Raw genomic sequence first — 23,125 nt, 5'->3', positions numbered from 1 at the left:
TTGAATCTTACTTAAATGTTTAGGGGGCCTTCCACCATCTGGGAGACGGCAAGATGAACAAACAGGTAACCCTAAGTATTAACCAAAAACCTAGAAGCTGATTCTCAGTTTCTTTTCTCCCACCAGTGGCTATGATTTATTCTTCCCATACATTACATGGTCATATTATTTCCTGGTAAAGCAGCTCCTAATTCTCATGATGGGATTGAATATATATGCAAATGCCCTTTGTGAAGGAGCCCATGACTTCCAGGTGCCCCCCTCCAGAAGAGGGTGGGAATGATCAGAAGGAGTAGAGGGCACTGGGTTTGAACCACCGCCCACCAAGGGCACACAGCTCACTTTTATAGTGAGGGGGAGGGCATCCTGGAAGTGGGAGAGACACTATGGTAGGTGGAAGTGGAGGAAAGGGGCCATTCTGCTGGCTGTGCCTTGATGGTGGGGTGGGGTGGGGCGTGGCGGGGGGGAGTGTAGGTACCAGCCCCAGGCCTGTCCTAGCACCACCCAGTGGAGAGGCAGTCTCCCTGTTACTGTCCCAGCCGGGCTAGGGTACAGGGCTCTAGGTGGCCAGGGCTGCCCCAAACCCAAGGACTCCTCCTGCATGTGGGAAAAAAGATGGGTCCTACAGATGGTGTTGTCAAGGGGGTAGGTGACAACTGGGCAGGACACACCAGAGCAAGCCTCGTGTAATCACAGGTGAGGGGGAGCCAGGCAAGGGGGAAGACACAGAAAAGGGAGACCCGGGCCCAGATGATCTGGGGCTCTACCCCATCCAACCATCCCCAAGCAGGGCCAGTAGGGTCCCCCGTGTCTTCATCACACACCCTACTGCTAATTCTCTTCCACTTTACAGAGTCCTCCCCTTTCCTCTAAGAAGGAGCGCTGGACGCTGGACGGCACCCCCACCAACATTCTGCTGGCTTAGGAATCTGGTCCCCAGTCTGCCTGGTGGGGGTCTATGAAGATCAAAGCACAGGAAGCTTCTAGCAAGTGCAGACAGTTTATCTTTTTTTTAAACACCAGAAAATGTACATTTACCCGTGATAAGATTGCTTGTGCTAACTAAAATGTCACCTTCTTTGCATTTGGTTGGAATTGTATCTACTCAGCAAGTTAACACTGTTTAGCTCATGCTGATCCGAAATTCTGATTGGCAGGTACGTATGTCTGGAGTTAATTAACAAACTGGAAAACAAAACAATTACTCTTGAATGCATGCTACAGACACTACATCTTTAAAGTTACGGAGGAGAAATGATAAAAAGGTTTGGAAGTTCAGTTAAACAGGCTTCTGCAAATGGGCAGCCAGGATCCTCAGAGCTGGGAGTCTGGCAGTAAGATGCCCTGACTTGGGCTTTTATTTGTTTTTTTTTTCAGAATTGGCTTGGTCTCCCTCTGTTTATTATATTTGAGGTACTATTTCCTGTTGGGTTTAAACAGGAGCTCAGAGCACTCACTAGCTTTGGAGTCAGGCATCTGAGCTTACTAGGTTGTGTGCCCTTGGGCCAGTTACTTAGCACTCTCTGAGCCTCAGTATCCTTATCTGTAAAATGGGAATAAAAACTGACTCCACCTCACAACATTGATGTAAATACTAAATGATGTGATGCATGTAAAGTGCTTAGCACAGAGCCTGGTACATGTTATATTCTCAATAAATATCTTACTGGTATTATTACTAGTATTGGTGTGATTATAACCATGAGATGGATAGGTCTGGGAGGGAAGGCATGAGACTGGTTTCCCAGCAGGGGCAGGCAGGTGTGTGCACCTGAGGGTGTGAGGAGAGGGCTGGGGGCCTCGGAGTGAGGAGAGGGAAGAAGGCCCACCTCACCCACCTGCCAGCTCCAGGGTGACTGAGCAAGCCTGCGTGCCGTGGCGGTTGCGGGCCGTGCAGGTAAGGGGTCCAATGTCCCGGCGGCTCACCCGGCAGATCCGAAGACAGTACTGATCATCATCTGGCTGGCTTAGCTCATACACACCTGCCCGTGCCTCCAGAAGGGCCCCTCGGCGGCTGAGGGACAGGTGAGAGGGAGGTCACCCAGGATTCAGCCACAGGGAGGTTGGCCAGCTGGGGCTGCACTCCCACAGCGGGAAGCAGGGCGTGCAGGACAGGGCCCACCTCCTCCAGACGACCTGGGCCTCCACATGGTTCAAAGTGACGGTGACGCTGGTGGGCTGCCCCTCCACCACGTACACGACATCTGGCTTGTCCAGCACAGCAGGGGCCTCCTCAAGGGGCGGGCCTGGAAGGAAGACAGCTTAGGCTCTTGATAGACTGTAGGCAGGACCTTAGTTCCCAATCACCAGGGCAGCTCCATTTGTGCAGAAGATGACATTTAGGCTCAGAGAGGTTTAGGAATTTGTCTAGGGCACACGGCTAGGAAGCGGTAAAAGCTGGGACTGGAACCCAGAGCCTCAGCTTTGCCTACTGAGTTACGCTGCTTTTTAGGAGTGACAAGGAAACCCACTGATACGCTGGAGTCCCATCCAGCTGCCCTGTTCCTGCCATAGCTGTCATGTCCAGACTAGCCTGGGCCAGCACAGGGGCCCATAGGCCTCCACCACAGGACCCCGCTCCCCGCCCATAGGAACATCCAGGCTCACCATGCTCCAGCAGCTGCACGGGCTCGGAGGGGGACGAGGGCTTGCTGCTGCTCTTGCCGCTGGTGCTGAGGACCCGGAAGATGTGCTGGATGCCCTTACGCAGCCCTGTGGCTGCCCATCCAGGCTCCCGCAGGCCTGTGGCCAGTGCTGTCCACTGGTCTGAGCCCAGCACCTGGTGCTGCACGGTGTACGTCAGGGAGTCTGGGTCTGCCAGGGGGAGGTGGCTGCCAGAGGCTGACATGGCTGAGGTGGCACCCCACCAATTCAGCTGGCCTGGGACCCTGGAACTTACCAGTCTGTTCTGAACCTGCCTCAGTTTCTCCAGTTGATCCTTGTCTACCCTTCCCCAACCACAAGCCTGGCCAGGTTTAAGACCCACAAGATGCCAGGTATGGGGTTCAGGTATAGGCACGGAGGCTTGCTACCTTAGGTAGGGAAACTGAGGCGCAGAACAGGAAGAGAGAAGGCATCCCCAGGATCACGACCCAGGCACCCAGCCCCTCAGAGAGTCCGCAGAAGAGAACATGGTGGCACCCCACGCCTCCTCTCATCCACCACAGAGAGAGACAGGACAAAGCTGCCTCCTGGTTGTGCTCCAAGCACTCCGTCTGCTCTGTCTCAGCCCGCACCTTCTCAGGGCCTTGTCCTGCTTCTCCTGCTTCCCTCCATGCCTACTGTCTGAGCCTGCCCTGTCCACACCTCCCTCCCTACCCCACAGCTGTTGGTAGCCCTGACCCACCAATGGCCATGTCCAGACTCCTGGGGGGGTTCCATGTGAGTGTGATCATCCTGCCGGTCACAGCCACCACCTGTGGGGCACCATCTGGAGGGCCTGGAACCACATCTGAAAGCCACAGGTTGGACATCCACTGGGTCCTTTAGAATCCAATGGCTACGCAGAATCACCCAGCCTCTGGGGCAGGGGCTAGGGCCCAGGGACACAGCCACAGGGGCAAGGGCAAGGCCAGCTGGCTCCCCAGGGAACTGCCACCCACTTTCTCTTCTAGAGGGGAAAGGAGCTGGTGTGAAGGCTCCGCCCATACCCAGGTCTGGGGGCCACCCCAACCTTGGCTAGGTAGAGCCGGAGGCTGGGCCTGTCGACACAGCTGACCAGATGCCTGGCTCACCTGTGACATAGAGGTGGGCGTAGCAGGCAGCTTTGCCCAGCTTGTTGGCGATGACACTCTTGTAGACACCGGCATGCTGGGGCCCCACGGCAGGGAACACCAAGCGATGTACATCCCTGTCTGGTGGGGGAGGGACAGTGACACTGGACCTGAGCTGCGAGGATACTTGGAGGAGTGGGCCACCCCAGACCTGATCCCTGACCCCTACCCACTGCAGGTGGGAGGCGAGGGGAAAAGGGTAGGACAGGTGGCAAGAAGTGTGTCCATGGTGCAACAAATCCTGGGTGCAGGTACTCCAGGACTGGCTTCTAAGTCAACACTGGTCCCTCTGGTGGCACCATCTGCCTGTCCCTCCAGAACTTCATGTCCAGCAAGTTACCATCTTCATCCTGTACTGGTCCACCCTCTGCAGGTTCCTACCCTGTCCGCTGTCACCCACATCTCGACATCTCTGGGGTCACAACCTCCATGTCAAAGTTCTGACAAGGCTTTATTCCTAAGGCCCCCTCCCTCAGTTCCCTGTGCTCCATGCCCACTGCCACCACCCATCTCCAGCCATAGCCCTATGATAGCCCTCTGCCAGTGTGGTCTACACTCTGTCAAAGGCAGATCTGGATGAACAAATCATCTTAGAAGAAACACAACTAGAATGTTCCTTAGAAGCGAGAATGGTGAGACTTCGACTTGCTGACTTCAGACATGTCATCAGGAAAGACCAATCGCTAGGAAAGGACATCATGCTTGGTGAAGCAGAGGGTCGGCGAAAACGGGGGACATCCTCAATGAGATAGATGGACACAACAGCCATAGCAATGGACTCAAACATACCAACGAACATGAAGATGGCACAAGACAGGGCAACACTTCTGTCTGTTATACATAAGATTGCCATGAGTCGGAGCTAACTCAAAGACAACTAACAACAACATAGCAGACAGGGTAGCATCCAAAGCCCTCGGCTCAAACTTCCTCACAGCCACATGGCATGCCAGCCACCCCCCCCGCCCCATGTTTTAGACCCTGCCAAACCACCAGGTCTCCTAACAAGCCAGGTGAGTCCCACCTCCAGGTCTTTGCTCACAAAATTCCTCCCTTCTGAAACATTCTCTTTTTCTCCTTCAAGACATAGTTTAAGTAAGTGCTAGCCCTGGGGAGGCTCCCCTGACATGTCCCCGGCTTCCTCTCCACTCTTGTCCCTGACTCTTTCCCTAGAACCCCCAGTCCTTGTGCCTCACCTTTGCAGGGCACCAGGCCCAGGCTGCTTTGGGTGGCCCTTCTCTCTACTTGTACATGTCATGGCTCTTAGACAGGGCTGACTTTGTTCTGATCAGCTTGCCCTGCCAGGCCCAGCAACCCAATGCCTTGCATGCAGTAACTGCCAAATACATGCTATAAATTATATTGAGTTGTTTGCCCTTAAGCTCCTGCTGTCTTCCCAGCCTATGCCAAGCACTTGACATGCATCTTCCCCCCTAATCCCTACAACAACCCTGCAAAATTATCCCCATTTTAGCATTGAGGTCAGAGATATTAAGTGACTTGCCCAAGGTCACACAGCTAATAAATGATGTCACTATGGCTTCAGTTTGGCTCCATCTGATTCCAAAGCTCTTCCCCTACATCGTGCTCCCTGAGTGATGATAACGCGCTGTCTCTGGCAGGGACGTGAAGGGAAGGAGGCCTGCGATGTCCTCCAACTTGTCAGAGTTGTCCCCAAACACCCCTCCCTTCTCTCTGCAGTTATCTCCACATGGGACAGTCACCCATTCATTTATCTCTGCTGACACTATTTATAAGGAAGAGAAGCCAAAGGCTGCCAACGACCCCAGATACAGCAAGAAGCAGAGACGCCAGCTCAGATGCTGAGAGAGATGCCCACCCAGGGCCTGAGAGCAGATCAGGAGACAGGGAGGCCTGGGGTTGGGAAAAGACAGCCATGGGAGGGGGCTGAGGGGAAGGGCCAGGCCATGGGGGTAGCATTGGAGGTGGGGTGGGGATAGTGGGGCTTGGAGACAGAGGGCCTCCTGGTTAGCGTGTGGCTGCCAGAGTCAGACAGTCCTTTCTTGCCTTTGGGCAAGTCCCTGCACCCCCTTGAGCCTCAGTTCTCTCATCTGTAAAGGGGGATGATAGCACCTGCCTTACAGACCTGTGGTGAGGTCAAGATCATCCACATTAGGTCTTTAGCCCTCAGTGCCTGGCACTTAGGAAACATGTAACAAAGGTGAGATTTTTGCCATGTTGCAGCTGTACAAGGCCAAGCAGTGGGTACAAGAGTCACCGGGTGGACACTGTGCTATGGCGGGGTGGGGGCGGTGTCAGGTAAACCCTCTCACTCGAGACTAAGATTCCTTCAGGGATGGAGCTGAGATACTCCCCTGAGCAAGCATTCGAGGCTGAGAGGACAAACACATTCCTCTGAGTTTTCCCCCAGCTCTTTCTTCTGTATTTGTTATTTATCCCTGGACAGAATATTCTCTGATACAGTGCTGGAAGATGAGCTCCCTAGGTTGGAATGCACTCAAAATACACAGTGGCTCCAACAATGAACTCGAGCTTACCAATGATCATGAAGATGGCACAGGACTGGGCAACATTTTGTTCTGTTATACGTAAGGTTGCCATGAGTTGGAGCTGACTTGATGGCACCTAACAACAACAACCCCGGACCAAGCATCCTTTTGGTGCCAGACACTGCCCATACTGGCCTTGTCAATGAAGTTCCTCCAGGAAGGAGCACTGCTTTATCAACAATAAGGATAATGGTAGCAACAACATCAACACCAACAATAATGAGAGTTCACATTTACTGAGCTCTAGCTCTTGGCCAGGCACTGCTGCAAGTGCTTGACACGGATTAACTGATTTCATTCTCCTAACGACCTCACTACAGACAAGAAAACTGAGGCCCAGAGAGGCTCTGTAACTTGCCTGTGGTGCCACTGCTGGTCCATAGCAAGTTGTACCACCTGTCCAGTAAGTGCTAAAGGGGCCACCAAGGCCCCGGTGGTGACTGGCCTCTGCTCTGGCCATCCCTCTGCAGACGGGAGCTATAGTGGCCCAAGGAAGGAGGCAGTGACCTCAGCCCCTCTGGGCTCCCTGATTCCAGGCATCTCATCCCTGACCTGCTAGCGAAGGAGGCCCTGTGTGTCCTGAGGCGGGGCACTGTAATGTAAACACAGGCTTTCGTGGCACGTACACTGCATCATGCGCCGGTCCTCGCTGCTCTGGATGCGGTGACCATTGTGGAACCAGCTGATGGTGGGGTAGGGTAGGCCAGTGACCTGGCACTCCAGCAGAGCCTCCTTGGCCAGTCCCACCTCCAGGTCCTGCAGTGGCCGCAGGAAGTCAGGTATGGACAGCCGCTCCAGCTCGCCCTGCTCTGGTTCTTCAGGGATGGATGGCATCTTCTCCAGCTTCGAGCTGCAAGAGCCACATGCTGCCCAGAGGCTGCAGCTGTGCCTCCCACCCTGGGCTGGGCACCTCAGAGGCGGCCCCAGCAACCCCCGGGGGTCCAAGGCGGTACCTGGGGCCCGAGGCAGGTGTCCGCGGCTCCTCCACATAGAGCTGGGCTGAGCAGTGGGCCTGGCCATGGGTGTTGGTAGCACTGACCTCATAGAGCCCCTCATCCTCGCTGCCCACGTGGGAGATGTGCAGTGAGTGCAGACCCCCATCCTGCCGCAGCCGCAGGTTCTCGCTCTCCTCCACGGGGCGGCCTGGGCAGGGAGAGGGTGCAGGATGAGAAGCAGGCACAGCCAAGAGGCCTGCCCCGGGGTGCGCCCTGCCCCAGCCTGCGGGTGCCCCCCAACATCTGCAGGGGGCCATACCAAAGTGAGTCCAGGCGACAGAGGGGGGTGGGGTGCCACTGATCTTGCAGTCGAAGTGAGCCGCACGGCCCTCCAACACCTCCATGTCCTCCAGCAGCCTCGTGAACAGGGGTGCCAGTGAGGGCCGCACCGTTAGCCGGGCGCTGCATGTCAGCTCATCTAGGGGTGCAAGGGGTTGGCACTGGAGTAGGGAAGGCCAGGGAGCCCCAAGCACCCCAAGCTACAGGCCTGTCCTAAGGCTGGGCAGGAGACGGAGGTGGGCCAGGAGCTGGAGCCTGGGCAATAAGGCAGAGAGCCAAAGACCTGGCCTTCTCAGCAGGGTGCAGGCCAGCAAGGGTGGGCAAGATGGATGCAGCCCTGGGCCTGGCCCTTGCTCCTCCCTCCTCGCCTCACCTTGTCCACCCAGGACAAAGCACAGCCCAGCTCTAAGGGAGGCTCCTAGAAGCCAAGTCCACTCCCACCCCATGCCCCCTCCCTGCCCCCTGAACTCCCAGTAAGTGCGCGGGTCGTGCCCACACCCCTCCCACCTGCCTCAGACCTGGACATATGCCCTTTTGTCCTACTCTATGGCCCTGCTAAAAGTCTCCTGTGCTCATCACCACAACCTGGGGAGACAGGTGTCATTATCTCTGCTCTTAACGAGGGCGACCAGGAGGTCAGAGACACTATTAATAATAATAATAGCTGGCGTTTATTAGGTACCGCCCTTTGTCAGGTGCTGTGCTGTGTTCTTTACATACATTAACTCATTAATCCTGTCCGTCACCCTGCAAGGTAAGGATAATTATCATGATCCCTCTTTACAGACGAGATGAATAGTCTCAGGCTCAGAGAGATGAAGTGACTTGTCCAAAGGCACATGGCTTGTAGACGGCAGGGCAAGAACTTGAACTCAAGTCCAGGTTTGTTTTCTACACCTCAGCGGACTTGCCCCCTAAGTATAAGAAAAGCTTACACTGATACAGAACTTACTTTGTGCCAGGTACGACTAAAAGCGATCAGCACGTTTCTGTTAGTTGCAGTTAAGTAGATTCCAACTCATGGCAACCCCATGTGTGCAGAGTAGCACTGCTCCATAGGGTTTTCAAGGCTGTGACCTTTCAGAAGCTGATCGCCAGGCCTATCTTCTGAGGCGCCTCTGGGTGGGTTTGCACCACCCACCTTTCAGCTAGTAGTTGAGTACTTAACCATTTGTACCACCCAGGACTCCCTGCTTTCCAGGTATTAATTTTATCCTCGCACACCCTACGAAGCAGCTGTACTGCATCATCTCCCTCCCCACTGCACTTCGCGGAGGAGATGGGGTCCTGTTTCCTGGGCATCCTGTTCTGGGCACCCAGCTCCCTTCCCTCCAGCTCTCTGGCAGGCAGCCATGGCAGCCTGGGTGGGCAGTTACCTTTGGCCGTGCTGAGCTTGCAGGTGTAGATGCCGCTGTCATCCTCATGCACGGAGGTGAGCAACAGCTTGCATTTTCGGCCGTCGAAATGCATCTTGCATTTGAGCAGCGCAGGCTGCAGCAGGTGGCCACGGCACAGCCAGTCCACCTCCACGTCGGTGGGGCCCGCCACGAGACACTCAAACAGCGCCATCTCCCCGGCCCCCACGTCCACGTCCTGCAGGGGGGCCAGCACGGCCAGGGACCGGCTTTCAGGGTGTGCTGGGGGAAGAACGGCCACGGGTGGCACGCACAGAGACACACAGGGCAAGGGAGACACACACATGCACACACACAGAGACAGACACAGAGAGAGAGATGCATTTTGTTCCCCTGGAAACAGGGAAAGCCCACCCATCTGGCCAGGACAGCAAGGGGCTGCCATGCCTGACTTCAAGATGGCCACCCATATTGGGCAAGGGAGGACAAACTCTTGGGAGGTGAGAATTAATCAAGGGAGGGGAACCCTAGGGGTCAAGCACGCTATGGCAGAGACGGCGCCGGCGGGGGGAAGAAACACACAGCACACCAGCTGGGTACAAACTGGACTTTATTTAAGCTAAGAAACAGGGGTTTCCAAATATCCCCATACCCACTCCAGCAGTCCCCCACCCAACCCCGCGCCAAGCCTGGCTGCTCTCTCATCCCCAGACAGAGCCTCCTCAGCCCTGACAGTGAACAAGGAAGCCCAACATATGCCCCTAAACCTGCCAGTGTCTGGAGGATACTGGGCCAGGGCTCAGCCAGGCCTCCTCAGCAGCCCAGGGCCCTGGGGCCTCTGGCTTTGGATCTCTTGTAAAATAGAAAGTGTTGTGCCATTTGAACCTCGTTTCTGGAATGGTCAGCGCCCCTGCTCCCCTCTTCTGGAATGGTCAGTGTCCTGTCCCCCTTCCCATGAGCCCCTGTCCCCCTGTCTCCCTCTGTTTCACATGGGCTGCCTCTGAGACATCTCTTCCTGACTGTCACAGACACACAGACAGACAAACGGATAGACAGACAGTGGCCTGTAGCAGCGGTAGCACATGCGTTCACTCGGTGCTCCTCTGGGGGGAGGGACTTAGGGGGGTCTTGATACCCCTCGTGGCTGCCCCTTCCCGTCACTCAGTCCATCTGGGGGCCTCCCGGCCTGCCCAGCCATATGTCCACTTGGGGAGGGAGGGTCCACAGGGGCCCATGGGCTATCCCAGGGGCTTCATGGGGCGAGGAGGGGAGAGGAGGCTGGGACAGGGTCCGGGCCGGCGGGCCGGCTGGGTCTGTGGGCAGGAGGCAGTGAAACACAGCGAGGTCCGAGGTGCCTGAGACAGGGGCGCAGCTCGGAGGGTAGCGGGGGGAGCGCAGGTGGCCCCCTGAGCTCACTCGCCTGTGTACAGACAAAAACCTCAGTCAGCAAGCGGCAGGTTAGTGCAGCACACGCACACACGCACAGGCACGCAGACCTGGCTAGGGCCCCTGGATGAGAGCTGCCTCAAGCTGCCTGCCATGTGGCACTGTCACTTTTGTCCTCCCAGATCAGCTCTTTGGTGGAGGGGTGGGGGAGGGTGCCAGCCAGAGACTGGGTGTCCGGGGTTCCTGGGTAGGCAGAGACCCTGAGCAACCAGGAGAGAGGCATTCACAGGTGTCAGGAGTACCCCAAAGCCCACAGTGTCAGGAGGAATCCCAAAGAGATAGAAGCACTGAGACACTGGTTAACACGGAGAAGCAAGGCAGAGGCAGGCCCTGCAGGGGAGCAGGCCAGGGGTGGGGGCTGAGAGGGGAGGGGCTAAAGAACTTAGAGACCAAGGAGGTGGCAACACAGGAATGGAGGCAAGTGGTTTTAGGTGGGGCCTGGTAGACGGGACCAGAACATTAGGATTCCACCACATTGCTGGGGGTATCTTGGGAAGCTCCCAGAGTTGGCCCCAGCCAGGCGTGAAGGGACTGAGCCTCGTGGGAGGCAGGGACGGACAATGGCTGCGTGTGGAGCTGAAGAGGGGTTCTCAGTGCTGAGCCAACCACAGGGAAGAGTGAGGTGGAAGGCAAGGCAACTAGCCATCCCTTGGGGAGAAGACTCCACCGCCCCAGGGTGGGGGCAGCCTCATTAGTTCCTATCATCCCGCTGCCTGAGAGGCCCCCATCCTTATGTCCCCCGATACTGGGGCCCAGCCCTCTCCACATTCCATGGCTCTGCTTAGCCTGGCACCCCTGATATGTACCATGCCCAAGTCACCCCAAAAGCCCCTCCGAACGGGTCCAGCCACAACACTCTCCCCACTGCTACCCCCCAAACCACAATAGCTTCTGCACAGCAATGGGTGGGAAGGGGATGAAAGCAGAGGAGGAGGTGCGAGAAGAGGCCTGGGCAGCTATGGGGCTGGGGGAGAGCAGGCTGACAAGGCTTAGAAGATTGTGGGGGGAGGATGGCAGCAGCAGGAAGCAGGGTCTCTGGCTGATGTCTAGGGTAGGAATGATCAGGCAGAGGGTAGTGCTCTAAGTACGGAGCACACAGTACTATTTGCTGTGTAGTCTTGGGCAAGATACTTCCCCTCTCTGGGTCTCAGTTTACTCAACTACAGTATAATGAGCTGGACTTGGAGGATTTCAGTCTGGAGTTCTCTGAGGTTGTGTGAGAGCTGGCAGTAGGGCAGGGAGGGGGCCAGGGCCAGGGTGGAGCTGCGTTGAGTGTGAAGGACTCACCTCGGACCTCCAGGCGGGCCTCGCACTGCCGGGCTCCATACTCATTGACTGCTTTGCAAGTGTAGAAGCCAGCGTCGCCCCGCTCAGCCGCCAGGATCCGCAGCCGGCACAGCCCACCCTCTGCCTCCTCCGCAAAGCGTCGCTGGTCTGGGCGCACAGGCTGGCGGTTTCTCAGCCTGCCAGAGGGGCAAGAGTTCAGTGCTGGGCCCAGAGCCTGACCTGCACTCACGGAAAGCAGGCCTCTGGAACCAAGCAGGCCTTCCTTCCCCACATCATCCACCCTCCCCAAGTCTGTCCAATCTGACCTCTGATACCCCTGGGTTACAGGGGTAGGGTGTCACCTGACTCTGCCATTCCTTATCCAGGAACTTCCAGACCACCTGTGCCCACCTGGACCTCTCCCTTCTCGAGACCCCACCACACTTATTATAACTGATAAGACAGCATTCCCACTTCCCAAAAGGGGTATGAAATAACTTATAACGTTAAAAAAAAAAATCACACCGAGAACTAGACAATCAATTAAAAATAAAAAATAGAATCCCACCCAATAAAAAATAAGTGAGCTCAGTAATGGATGTTCCAGGCACCTGGAATGAGCCAGGCGCTGGGACTGAGACTCATGTTTAACTCTGGGCTTCTGGCAGCTCAGTGACAAATTGTGATTGTGCCTAATCCCGGGCTGGGCACAGAGCAGGCCTCAAGACATCCCTTCTGTCAACTGATGGGGATGGGGGTAGGCACCCTTCTCCAGGAGCGGGGAGACGCCTGGTGATTCATCCCAAGTGAACAGAGATGAGCCATTTTGCATCCAGACCCCCTCCCCAGAAGGGGACATGCTAAATGAGCCTTGAACGCCACGGGCAAGCAGCAGGGCGTGCTGCGGGGAGGGGCACTATGCAGCTGAGTGACCCCTCCCCACCCCCACACAGAGCCAGGGCACTCTTGGGGAAGTACACAAGGGTCTACTCTCTTCCATCACCCATTTCCACCCAAAGCTAAGCCTCATGGGGCCAAGCCTGGTGGGGGAAGGCTGGTGGGTGGGGGTGAGGACTATACTCACCAGGAGACCACAGGCTTCGGCTCTCCCTGCACTCGGATGCTCATGGTGACATCCTGGCCTTCTCTTACCGATTGGTCCATGAGTGAGACCTGAAGGGGGACCCCAAAGTGTCAGGGAGCCAGCAGGGCACAGCCTCTGGCTATGTGGGGGCTGGGGGATCTGGGACAGAGGCCTCTCCTGCACCCAATCTGATGGAGGCGAATGCAGTATAAAAAGGATTAATAGGCAAAGACCCAGGCTATGCTGGAACCTGGGTCTCAAAGACAAGGTGGCACACAAAGGCATGGGGATCCCCGGGAGTCTGACCTTGAAGGTGGGGGGTGCCTTGGAGCCAGTGTCACAGGATCGGTGGTTCTGGCTGGGACTGAGCTTCATGGTGGGGGTGGGGGGCCAGGTCTCCCCAGGCTCCGGGAACTCCTCTGGGGGGCTCAGGTACTCCTCGTCAGAGGTGATGGGGCTGCTGAAAGGGGACGAGGACCCACCTGGAGGAGAGACAATGGCTCAGAGAGAGATGTCAAGGGTGGAGGGGGGCAGAGGGACTGAGAAAGCTGGATCAATTGGACCTGGGGTACCACACAGGGTACCTGCCTGTCTCCACCTCCTGGGGCTCTCCATTACTTGCTGTGTGAGCGGGGTCCCCAAACTTCTTCTCCCTGAGCTCCCCCACCCCCCGCCCCAGACTCTCCTAGCACGGACCCTCCTGATGCTCCTGGGTGGTGAAAGCAGAGGGAATGCCTGGGGCAAAGGACTCAGGCAGCAGAGGGGCCACCCCCTGGCCTTGTGGGAGACCGGGAATTCCACTGGAGCAGGGGACCCACATTCCTGGAGTGGATGAGGGGTCCAAACTATCAACACAGGCTCCTAATGCAGGTGGCTCAGGTCTCTGGAACCCCAGAGTGCCACAGCCAGGACATCTTTTTCCTGGGTGAGCTGGACCTGGTACACAGGCACACACACCTCAGATGAGCTCCATCCTGACCATGGTGCCAAGGCCAGTGAGACGGCACTGTCCAGCCTGCCCTTCCCCCTCTCCCTTCTCAGCTTCCTGCCCCAGATACCCCAGGGGCACCTGTTGCCCCAGCCCTAGCGCACAGACCCCAAAACTCTCAGGGGAAGGGAAAGCCGAGTTTGAGCCATCCATAGAGAAGGGCGGATCAGCCTGGGGATGAGAAGGGGGGCACCAGCGACCGCCCTGGAGGGGTATCCCCAGGGCCCTGACGCCCTCCCCTGTGACTGGCCAAGGGCCCAGACTTGCAGAGCTGGCTCCTCTCCAACTGCCAAATACAGACATGAATCTGCCACAGCCCCCTGGCCCCTCCTCCTGGTTCCCCCACTCCAAGCCCCTACGGCCCAGCCCCCAGCAGGGCTGCACCCCAACTCACCCCAAGACTGCACACGGACCCCAGCCTGCGCCTGTCCTGAAGGCTCTGCCCTGGCCCCTGGCCCTCCTGCTGCCTGCCACTGCCCGCCCCGTCCCGGCTCCCCAGGGACAGGAGCCTGCCTGTCCAGCCCCACGCCCTGCTTCTCGGCTGACCCCACCGAGGCTCCACACCGAAGGGGCCTGGGGGAGGGTCTGGAGCCTGAGGAGGGGGAGGCAGAGCGGCTGGGAGGCTGGGTGGAAGGCAGCTGGCGGGGAAGGTGGTGCTGCTGAGACCACAGGCAGGCTGGCCCTGGCGTGGAGGGGAGGAGCGGGGAGGGGCAGGGGCAGCCGGCTGTATTTAGCCACCCTGCTCATTCCCAAGCCACTGGGTCTGCCTTTTCTCTGCTTACAGCTCTGGACCCTGACAAGAGCAAAGACCCCTCAGTGGCGTCTCGGCTTATAGTGCAGGGGCCTCGGTTTCTGAGGCATTTTTGCCCTGGCCTGTTAGTTTCAACATGTACCACCAAGGGAGATACCAATGCAAATGTCCCCTCTGATACCCCTTGCCCTGGGAATAAGCTGAGTCTCCAATTCTACATAGCCAAGCCATGCCGTGTTCTCCAGGTCAGAGAATTGTCATGACCTTCAGTCTCCTTTCTAGAGCTGCCTCCCTCAACCTGAGGGGGCCCAGACAGAAAGGCCCAGAATCCCACCTCTACTTCTCTATTCTTGCCATGGTCAATTTGGCCCAGCAGCTACCCCAGGGCACTGAGCCTGCACCCAACCCTCCTACAAGTGCACCTGTTGGCAACTTGTCCCTCACCCCATCAGCCCCAACCAGGGTCAACAGTCAGGAGACGGTGCTGCTTCCCCCAGACGACCCCTCACAACTAGCACCCACTTGTATTTGGGTCAGGGAAAGCGGCTTGGAAGTACAGCAAGAAAGAAGGGGAGTGGTCACATGTCCTTCTCCCTCCTCCTATCACCTCCACCCGCCAGAGCCACATTCCCAAGCTCTGACCTGTGTTTCCAGCATTGCCAGTGAAGAAGGAGGGGTGGGGTTGGGCACAGGAGGCAGGCCCACCACTGGGGCTGGCTGTCCTGAGGTGGGGGTGGGGGTGGGGGGTCAGAAAGGTACTTTGTCAGCATCTGCTTGGGGCTGGGCCCCCAGTTGACACTGAGGGCACAAGCTGGCCCCTGGAGGTGGGTGCCCTCTCTGCCCCTCGTGGAGCCTGGAGTCCTGCTCCAGGGTCACCTCCAGCTGGACAGTGCTGAAGGGGCTGGCCAGGCCAGGGAGTGAGCACAAAGTGAGATTAAAGGTGACTGGCAAGGTTTGCGGGGAGTTTTGGAGACCCCTGGTGGTGGCTAAGGGAATAGCACCCTGGGGCATCCAGCTGCCAAGGGAGCAGAAGTCCGCAAGCCCCACAAAGAAGGAGACTATCAGAGTGGTCCAGGCAGGAGCCTCAGGGCCCAGAGGGGATGGAACTCTGTACTCCCAACACTGTGTGGCCAAGGAGGCTGACTGAAGACGCCCATCACTGACTTCTACACACTTCCTAGCCTGCATACCAGGCTCTGGTGTCCACCTCGTACTCTAAGCTCTCTTAACTGTGGGAAACAAGTACATCAGCCAGGGAGGGGGAACAGGTGCCCTCCATAACCCTAACATACATCTATACACAGCCAGCCCTTGACCAACTCACCATGTAAGTACTACCCCTAACAATCACACCCCCACCCCCCTACACACTCAGCTGCTAACCAAAAAGTTGGTGGTTCAAATCCACCCAGAGACACCTTGGAAGAAAGGCCTGGCTACCTACTTCTGAAAAATCAGCTACTGATAACCCTATGGAGCACAGTTCTGACACACAAGGGGTTGCCATGAGTCGGAAATGACTTGATAACAACTGGTGTGGCCCTTTCAACACTGCTCTCAGGTAAAACTCAATACAAATAGTGACGTTGGGGAGCTCACAGTCAGGGAGAGCCCTCCTTGCCCAGACTAGTGAATTCAGCTCAGTGCAGTTCCTAGCATCCTCTGAGGCGTTCTCATGATAATATCGCAGCAGCCATTGTGTCAAATATCAGTACATGAAAAGCGTCACACAAACCACTTCCCACCAGGGGTTTTCAGATTGGTTCCTGAATCCCCCACATCAGGATCACCGAGGAGCTTGTTTAAAATATCGACTCCTGGGCCTTACTTCGACCTCAGAATTAGGTTTCCTGAAATGGGGGTCAGGAAACTGCATTTTAAAAGGTGTCCCGAGTGATTCTCATGCACATGAAAGTTTAGGGATACTGTTGATCCTCACGGGAGGGGGACAACCCAATGAGGCTGTCCCATTGAGTCCCATCTCACTTGGCCATTACACTTTGGAGCAAGGGTTTGAACCTATGAGGCCTGACTCCACAGCCCATGTGCTTCCCACTGCACCACACTGACACTTACCTTGAGCAAGGTCTGCAGCTCTATGGCAGTGGTTCTCAACTCTTACTGTGCATCAGAATCACCTGGAGGGCTTGTTAAACCAGGGCTAGCTGGGTCCCACTGCCAGAGTTTCTGATTCTTTAGGTCTGGGGTAGGGCTGATAATCTGCATTTCTAACATATTCCCAAGGTGCTGAGAATGCTGCAGGATGCTGAGGACCACCACTCCATGGTCTCCTCTGCCATCCCACCTTCCCTTGTAGGCAGATCCTCATTACTCTTTGCAGCAGAGTGTCCCACCCAGCCTCTGAGTGATTTTTCAGGTTGTTCCAACAGCCATTAGAACGTTGGGAAAGTCACAGAGGTCTCTATCATCCACTGCCACCTCACACACAGCCCCTGACTGTCCAGGAGGGCCTACAGCTATGGCCACAAGCGCTACAGAGTGGGTAGGCAAAGTTCTGTCCTCAGGGGCCTTCTGGCTGGTAGGGAAGACAAGATGAGCCAGATACAGAACTGATCATGAAAGCTAGCAGAAATGATAAGGTCAAAAGAAAGGAGATTAGGGACATGATAGTTCAGAGAGAGGGAGATTATTTGCGGTTTAGAGAAGAAAGAACTGGAGGGAAGAAGTAGTATTAGAACTAGAGTTTGGTTTAAGAAGGGAAAAGGGAAAAGCATTCCAGGCAGAGAAAACCGCATGAGCAAATGTTCAGAGGCAAAAAAAAAAGGCATGCTGTGTGTGTGTGTGTGTGTGTGTGTGCACGTACACACGTGTGAACACATGCACAGTAGCTCCGTCTGTCTGCCTATAGAACTGTATGAAGAAGTAAGAAGTGGAACATAACAGTGGTAAAGCAGGTGCCTCCCCCTGCTTCAACTGCCTCCGGCCACCCTCAGGTCATCCTCGGCCCTCGAGTGCCTCAGGCCCTCTCAGTCCAGATAGTGGAGGCCAGCTTCAGGAGGGTGGCCTTTACTCTGCAGGCAAAGTAATGTGCCTTAAGGCTTTTGAAGAGGACACTAGCAGGCTGAGAACCAGCATCATTTATATGGGGCTGGCAGTTTATACCCTACAGGTAACTTCTTATATGTCTGGGTGAGGATTCCATTGGGGACATGAGAAGAAGAGAGTATAGGCCAGCTAAAATGAAAAAACAAACAAACCCGTTGCCATTGAGTCGATTCCAACTCTTACAGAGGAGAACTTCTCCATAGGTTTTTCTTGGATGTAATCTTTATGGAAGCAGATCGCCAGGCCTTTTTTCCATGGCACGGCTGGGTAGATTCAAACTGCCAACCTTTAGGTAGCAGTTGAGCGCAAACTGTTTGTACCACCCAGGCCAGCTGGTGGTGAAGAAATCTACAGCGTGCTGTCATGAGTATTGCCCCTTGGGAAAGGAGAATAGTTGTGCTGAGAATGTTTTAGTTTTGGTTTAAAATGTACAAGGAATTAGAGAGAATTTGATATGGTCAGTTTGACCTGGCCAGGAAAGGGCTTAACTTCTTATGTATAATTACACTGAGTTGCTCCACGTTAGATAAAGCATTTGCACCAACAGTAAATTGGGTCTCTGGTCTCCTGAGAGGCTGTCAGGGACAACCTCCATTTCTGGGGAGAGAGCCCTTTGGGGCAGACCTGCTTCTGGTGGACAGGAATGGGGAGGGAGGGCTGGGTTCTGGTCAAGAAGCCCACCCTGCTTGTTCAGATGTTGTCCAAACCCCAATCAAGGATGGACAACACAGGCTGAGTGGCATTCCAAGATCCCCTCCAGCTCCAGCGACAGCCACTGCCACCACAAGGGGTACCTCCAACCAGGCAGCAGCCGGCACTGGGACCGGGGCAGGAGAACAGGGGCGGATGCTGGTGCAATAAGCATCTTCCTTTCCTTTGTGTTTGTGATCTCTGATAAACAGCCTCTTTTCCTTTGTGAGCTCCTGGGTGACACAAAGAGCTAAGTGCTTGACCACTAACTGAAAGGTTGGCGGTTCGAACTCCCCACTCATAGGTGCCTCCGAAGAAAAGCCTGGAGATCTGCTCCCAAAAGGTTGCAGCCTTGAAACTCTATGGAGTGCAGTTCTACTCTGCAACACATGAGGTCAGCATGAGTCAGAACCTACTTGATGGCAACTGGTTTTGTTTTTTTTTTGTTTCCTTGTGACAGTGTTGATCACATGAGAGGGACTAGGTTTGGTAAGACGTAACTCTGGCTCAAATTTCCTTAACTAAATCAGAAGCACCATCCCCACAGTTGCTCACAAATCTTAGCGAGTAAGTAACCCAGGAGTTGTGACGATCCTTACCTTACAGATGAGAAGATGGTGGCCAGCTGCTGTAAATGATGATGAGGCCAAGGTCTCAGCTAGGAAATGCTAGAAGCTTGGGCTCGAATATATGAGACCTATGCTAGAGGGCAGGACTGAAGACAGTAAATAGGATGAAGGTGGGGCGCCTTCCGCCTCCCCCTTCCTCCTGACAAGCACCCTGAGGGCCTCCTGTCAGAGCCCACGAGGTAGGGGGTGATCTGTATGTGCCCACACCAGAAGCAAGCAAGGAAACAAAGCAGGACCACAGCCACAACAGAGGTGGAGTCAACAGAGCACCCATCCCCAGAGGGCCTGTGGGCAGTCTTTGCCTCTCCCTCCCCGTGAGCTCATGAGCACAATTCTACTGAAACACTGAACCTGTTTAGAGTAGCAGGAAAGGGGACAGTATACTGCAGTGGTTAGCAGTGTGGGTGGGCTTGGGAGACCCAGAGGCGGGGCTTCAAATCATGGCTCCAGCCTTCAACTGGCCCTATGCTCCCAAAGCTGAGCATACCAATAGGGTGGGCTCTAGGCATCTGAAACTATTTAAATGTACATTAATTAAAATGAAATAAAAAATTCAGTTGTATTAGCCACATTTCAAGTGCTCAATAGCCACATGTGGCTAATGGCTACCATAATTGGACAGTGTACATATAGAACATTTTCATCATCACAGAAAGTTCTATTGATCAGTGCTGCTCTAGACAATTTACTACAGCTTTCTAAGTCTGTTTCCTCAACTGTTGTTAGTTGTCATCGAGTCAATTCCGACTCATGGTGACCCCATGTGTACAGAGTAGAACTACTGCACAGAGTTTTCAAGGCTGTGACTTTTCAGAAGCAGATAGGCCTGTCTTCCAAGGCACCTCTGGGTGGATTGGAACTGCCAGCCTTTTGGGTAGTAGTCAAGTGCTTAACCATTTGTGCCACCCAGGGACTCCTTCCTCATCTGTTAGTTACATGGGCATAATAATAGAACCTACTTCACAGAATTGGATTTAATGTGATAAGCCAATCAATGCAGGGCCTGGTACACAGGAAGCACTCAGTACTGGTAACTACTCATGTTGTTTTGATCTTTCATTCACACTAAGCTTATTAGTTTCATGTGTGAATATTTCCGCCACCCTGAATCACACATTGCTTGTAACATTCCTAGACAGACTGTAGGTGTTCAATAAAGGCTGTTGCACTTGCACTAACTCTGTCACTTCACTCTCCACATTTCTGTTTTCCCATCTGTAAAATGGGAATATCGTCACCTGTCATATGTCCCTCCCAGGGATATATACGGCGCAACGTAGCTCAAATAAGGGAACGGATATGAAAGGGTTTGGAAATAGTATCTGGCACTCTCCAAACAGAAGAGACTGTTTAGAGAGATGAAGCACCTGGCACCTGGATGGGACTCAATAAACGCTTGTGTGATGGATGCAGACAACAGGCTAGAATGCTTAACTTTGGTTTAGCACACTTCTCACACTCCCCAACCACTTGCCCAAAACACACATCCTTTGGGAGTTATTCAGTAGGGTGGGGAAGGGTGGTGGAGGGACTGAGGCCTGGGTGGGGCTGCAGGAGCTGGTGAGGCTCAAGCCCTGCCCACACAGACCCCACTCCCCCCTAACCGCAGCCACATTCCCTAGTTGCCCATTCCCTGGTTTCCACAGTTCCCAATAGGAATTGAGCTCAGTAGGCTCTCAAAAGCAGGCCCTGTTCAGGTGAGTACCCCAGGAGGACGCTGGGCAGCCAGCCCTGCTTACCATGGCACTGGCGGGGGGGGGGGGGGGGCAGTGACAAGCAAGAAGGGGAGGTCGCTTCACACAGGCCTCTTGCACAGGACACCACACACTCCTTCCCTTGACTTTCTCCCCACTCACCCACAGCCACACTGCCAGACACCTCCTCTAGCCTGGGACCCCTCCTTCCACAAATGTCTGTGCCGCCCACTGGTTCCACCCACTCCTGCTGCTCTCTGAGTCCACTGGCCCCCGTCCAGCCACTCTGGACCAAACAGTGCCTTGTAGGGTAAGAAACAGAGAGCCAAAGCTGAGTCTGGCGTTGCATGCCTGCCCCTTAGGCCCTGGGGCCCATGAACCAGCCTGACTTATGGGGGCTGCGCTGCAGCTGCAATGCCTGGCGCAACTGATTAATGTCATGGAGTCTTTCTAGCTCCCCAGGGTGGACAAGGCACAGAGATGTGTGACGGGCTAGGGACACACGGGCTGGGAAATATGGAGGGTCTGGGGGCTGTGGGCTTTGCCGGGGCAGGGGTGGAGTCCCTGAGGAGCAGAAGTCTGAAAAAAGAGCAGAGAAGGAAAAGGCGGCTTCCCAGGGCCCCATGGAAACCTGCACTCCTGTGCACAACATCACCCCTTAATAACGCTAACAACCAACATTTGTCTACAGCTTTGCAGTTCATAAAGCATGTTCACACATTCGCCTTCATCCATGAGGATGGTATAATTATCTCTGGTTTACAAATGAGGAAGCTGAAGCACAGGGAGCTTCTCCATGCAAACACAGAACTCCCGGTCAAGTGCTGACAGCTGCCTTGTCCCAATCCTCCTTCCCGACCTTAAAAGGCTCCCAAATGGCCCTGTGCCAGCACTTGGGCACTCCTTCCACCCCGCCCCTGGCCAAAGCTCGGCCCAAGCCAGGTATCGACTGGAGTCCTGGAACCAGGCCTGGGCTCACGAAGGGGAGTCGGGAGCTGAGTCAGAGGCCAGATCCCAGAGGTGATGGAAGGACAGAAGCACGCTGTGGAGGGATGGGTATGAGTCAGTGTCATGGTGGGGGTGAGGAGAAGGAGAAAACCTAAATCATGGGCACTTGGGAGAGACGAGTGAGCTCAGGAAGATGAAGACCTGCGGTTCCTCAAAGCAATAAGGGCTGAACCAAAACTATCTAATTTAGGACTGGGACTAAGATCAGACACACGAAGAACTCCCTTAGCGTGAAGGTGCTGAGGCCCCGAGACAAGAGCAGACAGGCCCTGTCATTTTGTCTCCTGCGGTGCTTATCAAAAGGAAGGGACAGAACAGTTTGTGCTGTTCCCCCTCCTGGCATGTCCTGGCCCCCCTCCTCCCAGGTCTAAGTCCCAGCCTCCTACAGGGCCCAGAGAAAGTCTCAGATTCTCCAGGAATGCTTCCTTGATATGTTTCCATCCCTACCTCCCAGAACACTGCTCCACTGTGCTAGGCACTGGCTTCATCTGCCCGGCTTGGTCCTCTGACCTGGGTTAGGTCACCGAACTGTAACAGCCTTGCGAGTTGAGTCTGAGTATTTTCCTGTGAGCCCCCACCCCACAGCCCAGGGTCCAGCAAACTGAATGAGTCGAAATGGCCATGGACACTGATACGGGTCCAGCCTTGCTCTGAACCAGAAAGAAACTGGGCTTAAACCCAAAGGAAGTAGTCCGACACCAAGTAAGGGCTCTCATAAAAATAGAAAGCAAGGCAGCCTCAGCCACAGCTATCTCCCCCGAGCAATCTCAGCTGGATCTTCTTTAGGGCTTTGGGTTTAAGAGAGGAAGCAGGTGGAGGGTTGAAAGCATTTCTTTTTACCAGGTGGGCTTGGCCTAGAGAGGAAATGACCCCAGCCTTGGTGCCTGGTGGCTCACAAGTCCTGTGAGCTGAGAGACTCTTTTTCTCAGAGACTCAAGGACAATCTGCTCTCCCCATGGGACTCTGTCACAGAAATGCCATGGGAGGACAGCATTTAGAGGATGTCGATGACAAATCTCACTGACTTCACGAATTGGCTGGCCTGGTGTCTGCCTTGGGAATTTGGCCCCTGCTCTGAGGCCATTTAAAATGTTTTCATCAGAACAGCTGACCTCAGAGGGCAGACTGTGCAGAGTAGTTGAGAGCCTGAGATCTACACTGGGAGAGGGAAGGGAGCTGGGCCCATGGCCTCAGCCCCACCCGGGAAGGTAACTGCTCACCCCCACCCAGCCCTGGCTCAATGGGCTCCCTACCAGGTCTCACAGCCAGTGCGGCTGCACAGCTGGCCTGGCCCAACTCGTTGGTGGCGGTGGCCGTGTAGTTCCCAGCGTCAGCCGCCCGGGCCTCCCTGAGCAGTAGGGTATGCCGCTCGCCTTCCGCCCGGATGAGAAGGCGGGTGTCACTTCGCAGCGCTGACCCATCCTTCTGCCAGGATACTGTGGGGAAGCAGCAGGAGAACCAGCTGGCCACGGCCCACAGGGGCCACTGGGGACAATCTCCTCCCCACACACACATCCACACACACACATCCACATTGTCCCTCCACACACACACACACACACACACACAC

At 55.3% G+C, this 23,125-nt stretch overlaps 1 protein-coding gene across 2 annotated transcripts in view; it reads right to left on the bottom strand.

Annotated features, from left to right (window-relative positions):
- Positions 1 to 23,125, bottom strand: part of SPEG (striated muscle enriched protein kinase) — a 60,177-nt gene that overhangs the window by 19,173 nt on the left and 17,879 nt on the right. Inside the window, exons 6-18 of one of the 2 annotated variants that reach the window (XM_004376346.1) lie at positions 22,809 to 22,991; positions 13,036 to 13,211; positions 12,730 to 12,818; positions 11,667 to 11,842; positions 8,955 to 9,215; positions 7,559 to 7,717; positions 7,258 to 7,447; positions 6,931 to 7,154; positions 3,735 to 3,854; positions 3,347 to 3,451; positions 2,608 to 2,814; positions 2,123 to 2,246; positions 1,839 to 2,014 (exon numbers count right to left, since the gene is read on the bottom strand). In XM_004376346.1, coding sequence (XP_004376403.1) covers positions 1,839 to 2,014; positions 2,123 to 2,246; positions 2,608 to 2,814; positions 3,347 to 3,451; positions 3,735 to 3,854; positions 6,931 to 7,154; positions 7,258 to 7,447; positions 7,559 to 7,717; positions 8,955 to 9,215; positions 11,667 to 11,842; positions 12,730 to 12,818; positions 13,036 to 13,211; positions 22,809 to 22,991 — 2,190 coding nt within the window. Of the gene's footprint in view, positions 1 to 1,838; positions 2,015 to 2,122; positions 2,247 to 2,607; positions 2,815 to 3,346; positions 3,452 to 3,734; positions 3,855 to 6,930; positions 7,155 to 7,257; positions 7,448 to 7,558; positions 7,718 to 8,954; positions 9,216 to 9,528; positions 10,354 to 11,666; positions 11,843 to 12,729; positions 12,819 to 13,035; positions 13,212 to 22,808; positions 22,992 to 23,125 lie in introns of those variants that run through there. The other variant, XM_004376347.1, reaches the window with a different exon arrangement.

The sequence above is a fragment of the Trichechus manatus genome, unplaced genomic scaffold (genome assembly GCF_000243295.1).
Source record: "Trichechus manatus latirostris isolate Lorelei unplaced genomic scaffold, TriManLat1.0 scaffold00041, whole genome shotgun sequence".
Taxonomy (NCBI): Eukaryota; Metazoa; Chordata; class Mammalia; order Sirenia; family Trichechidae; genus Trichechus; species Trichechus manatus.
The sequence above is the reverse complement of the archived record's forward strand: the minus strand, read 5'-3'. Positions and strand labels throughout refer to the sequence as shown.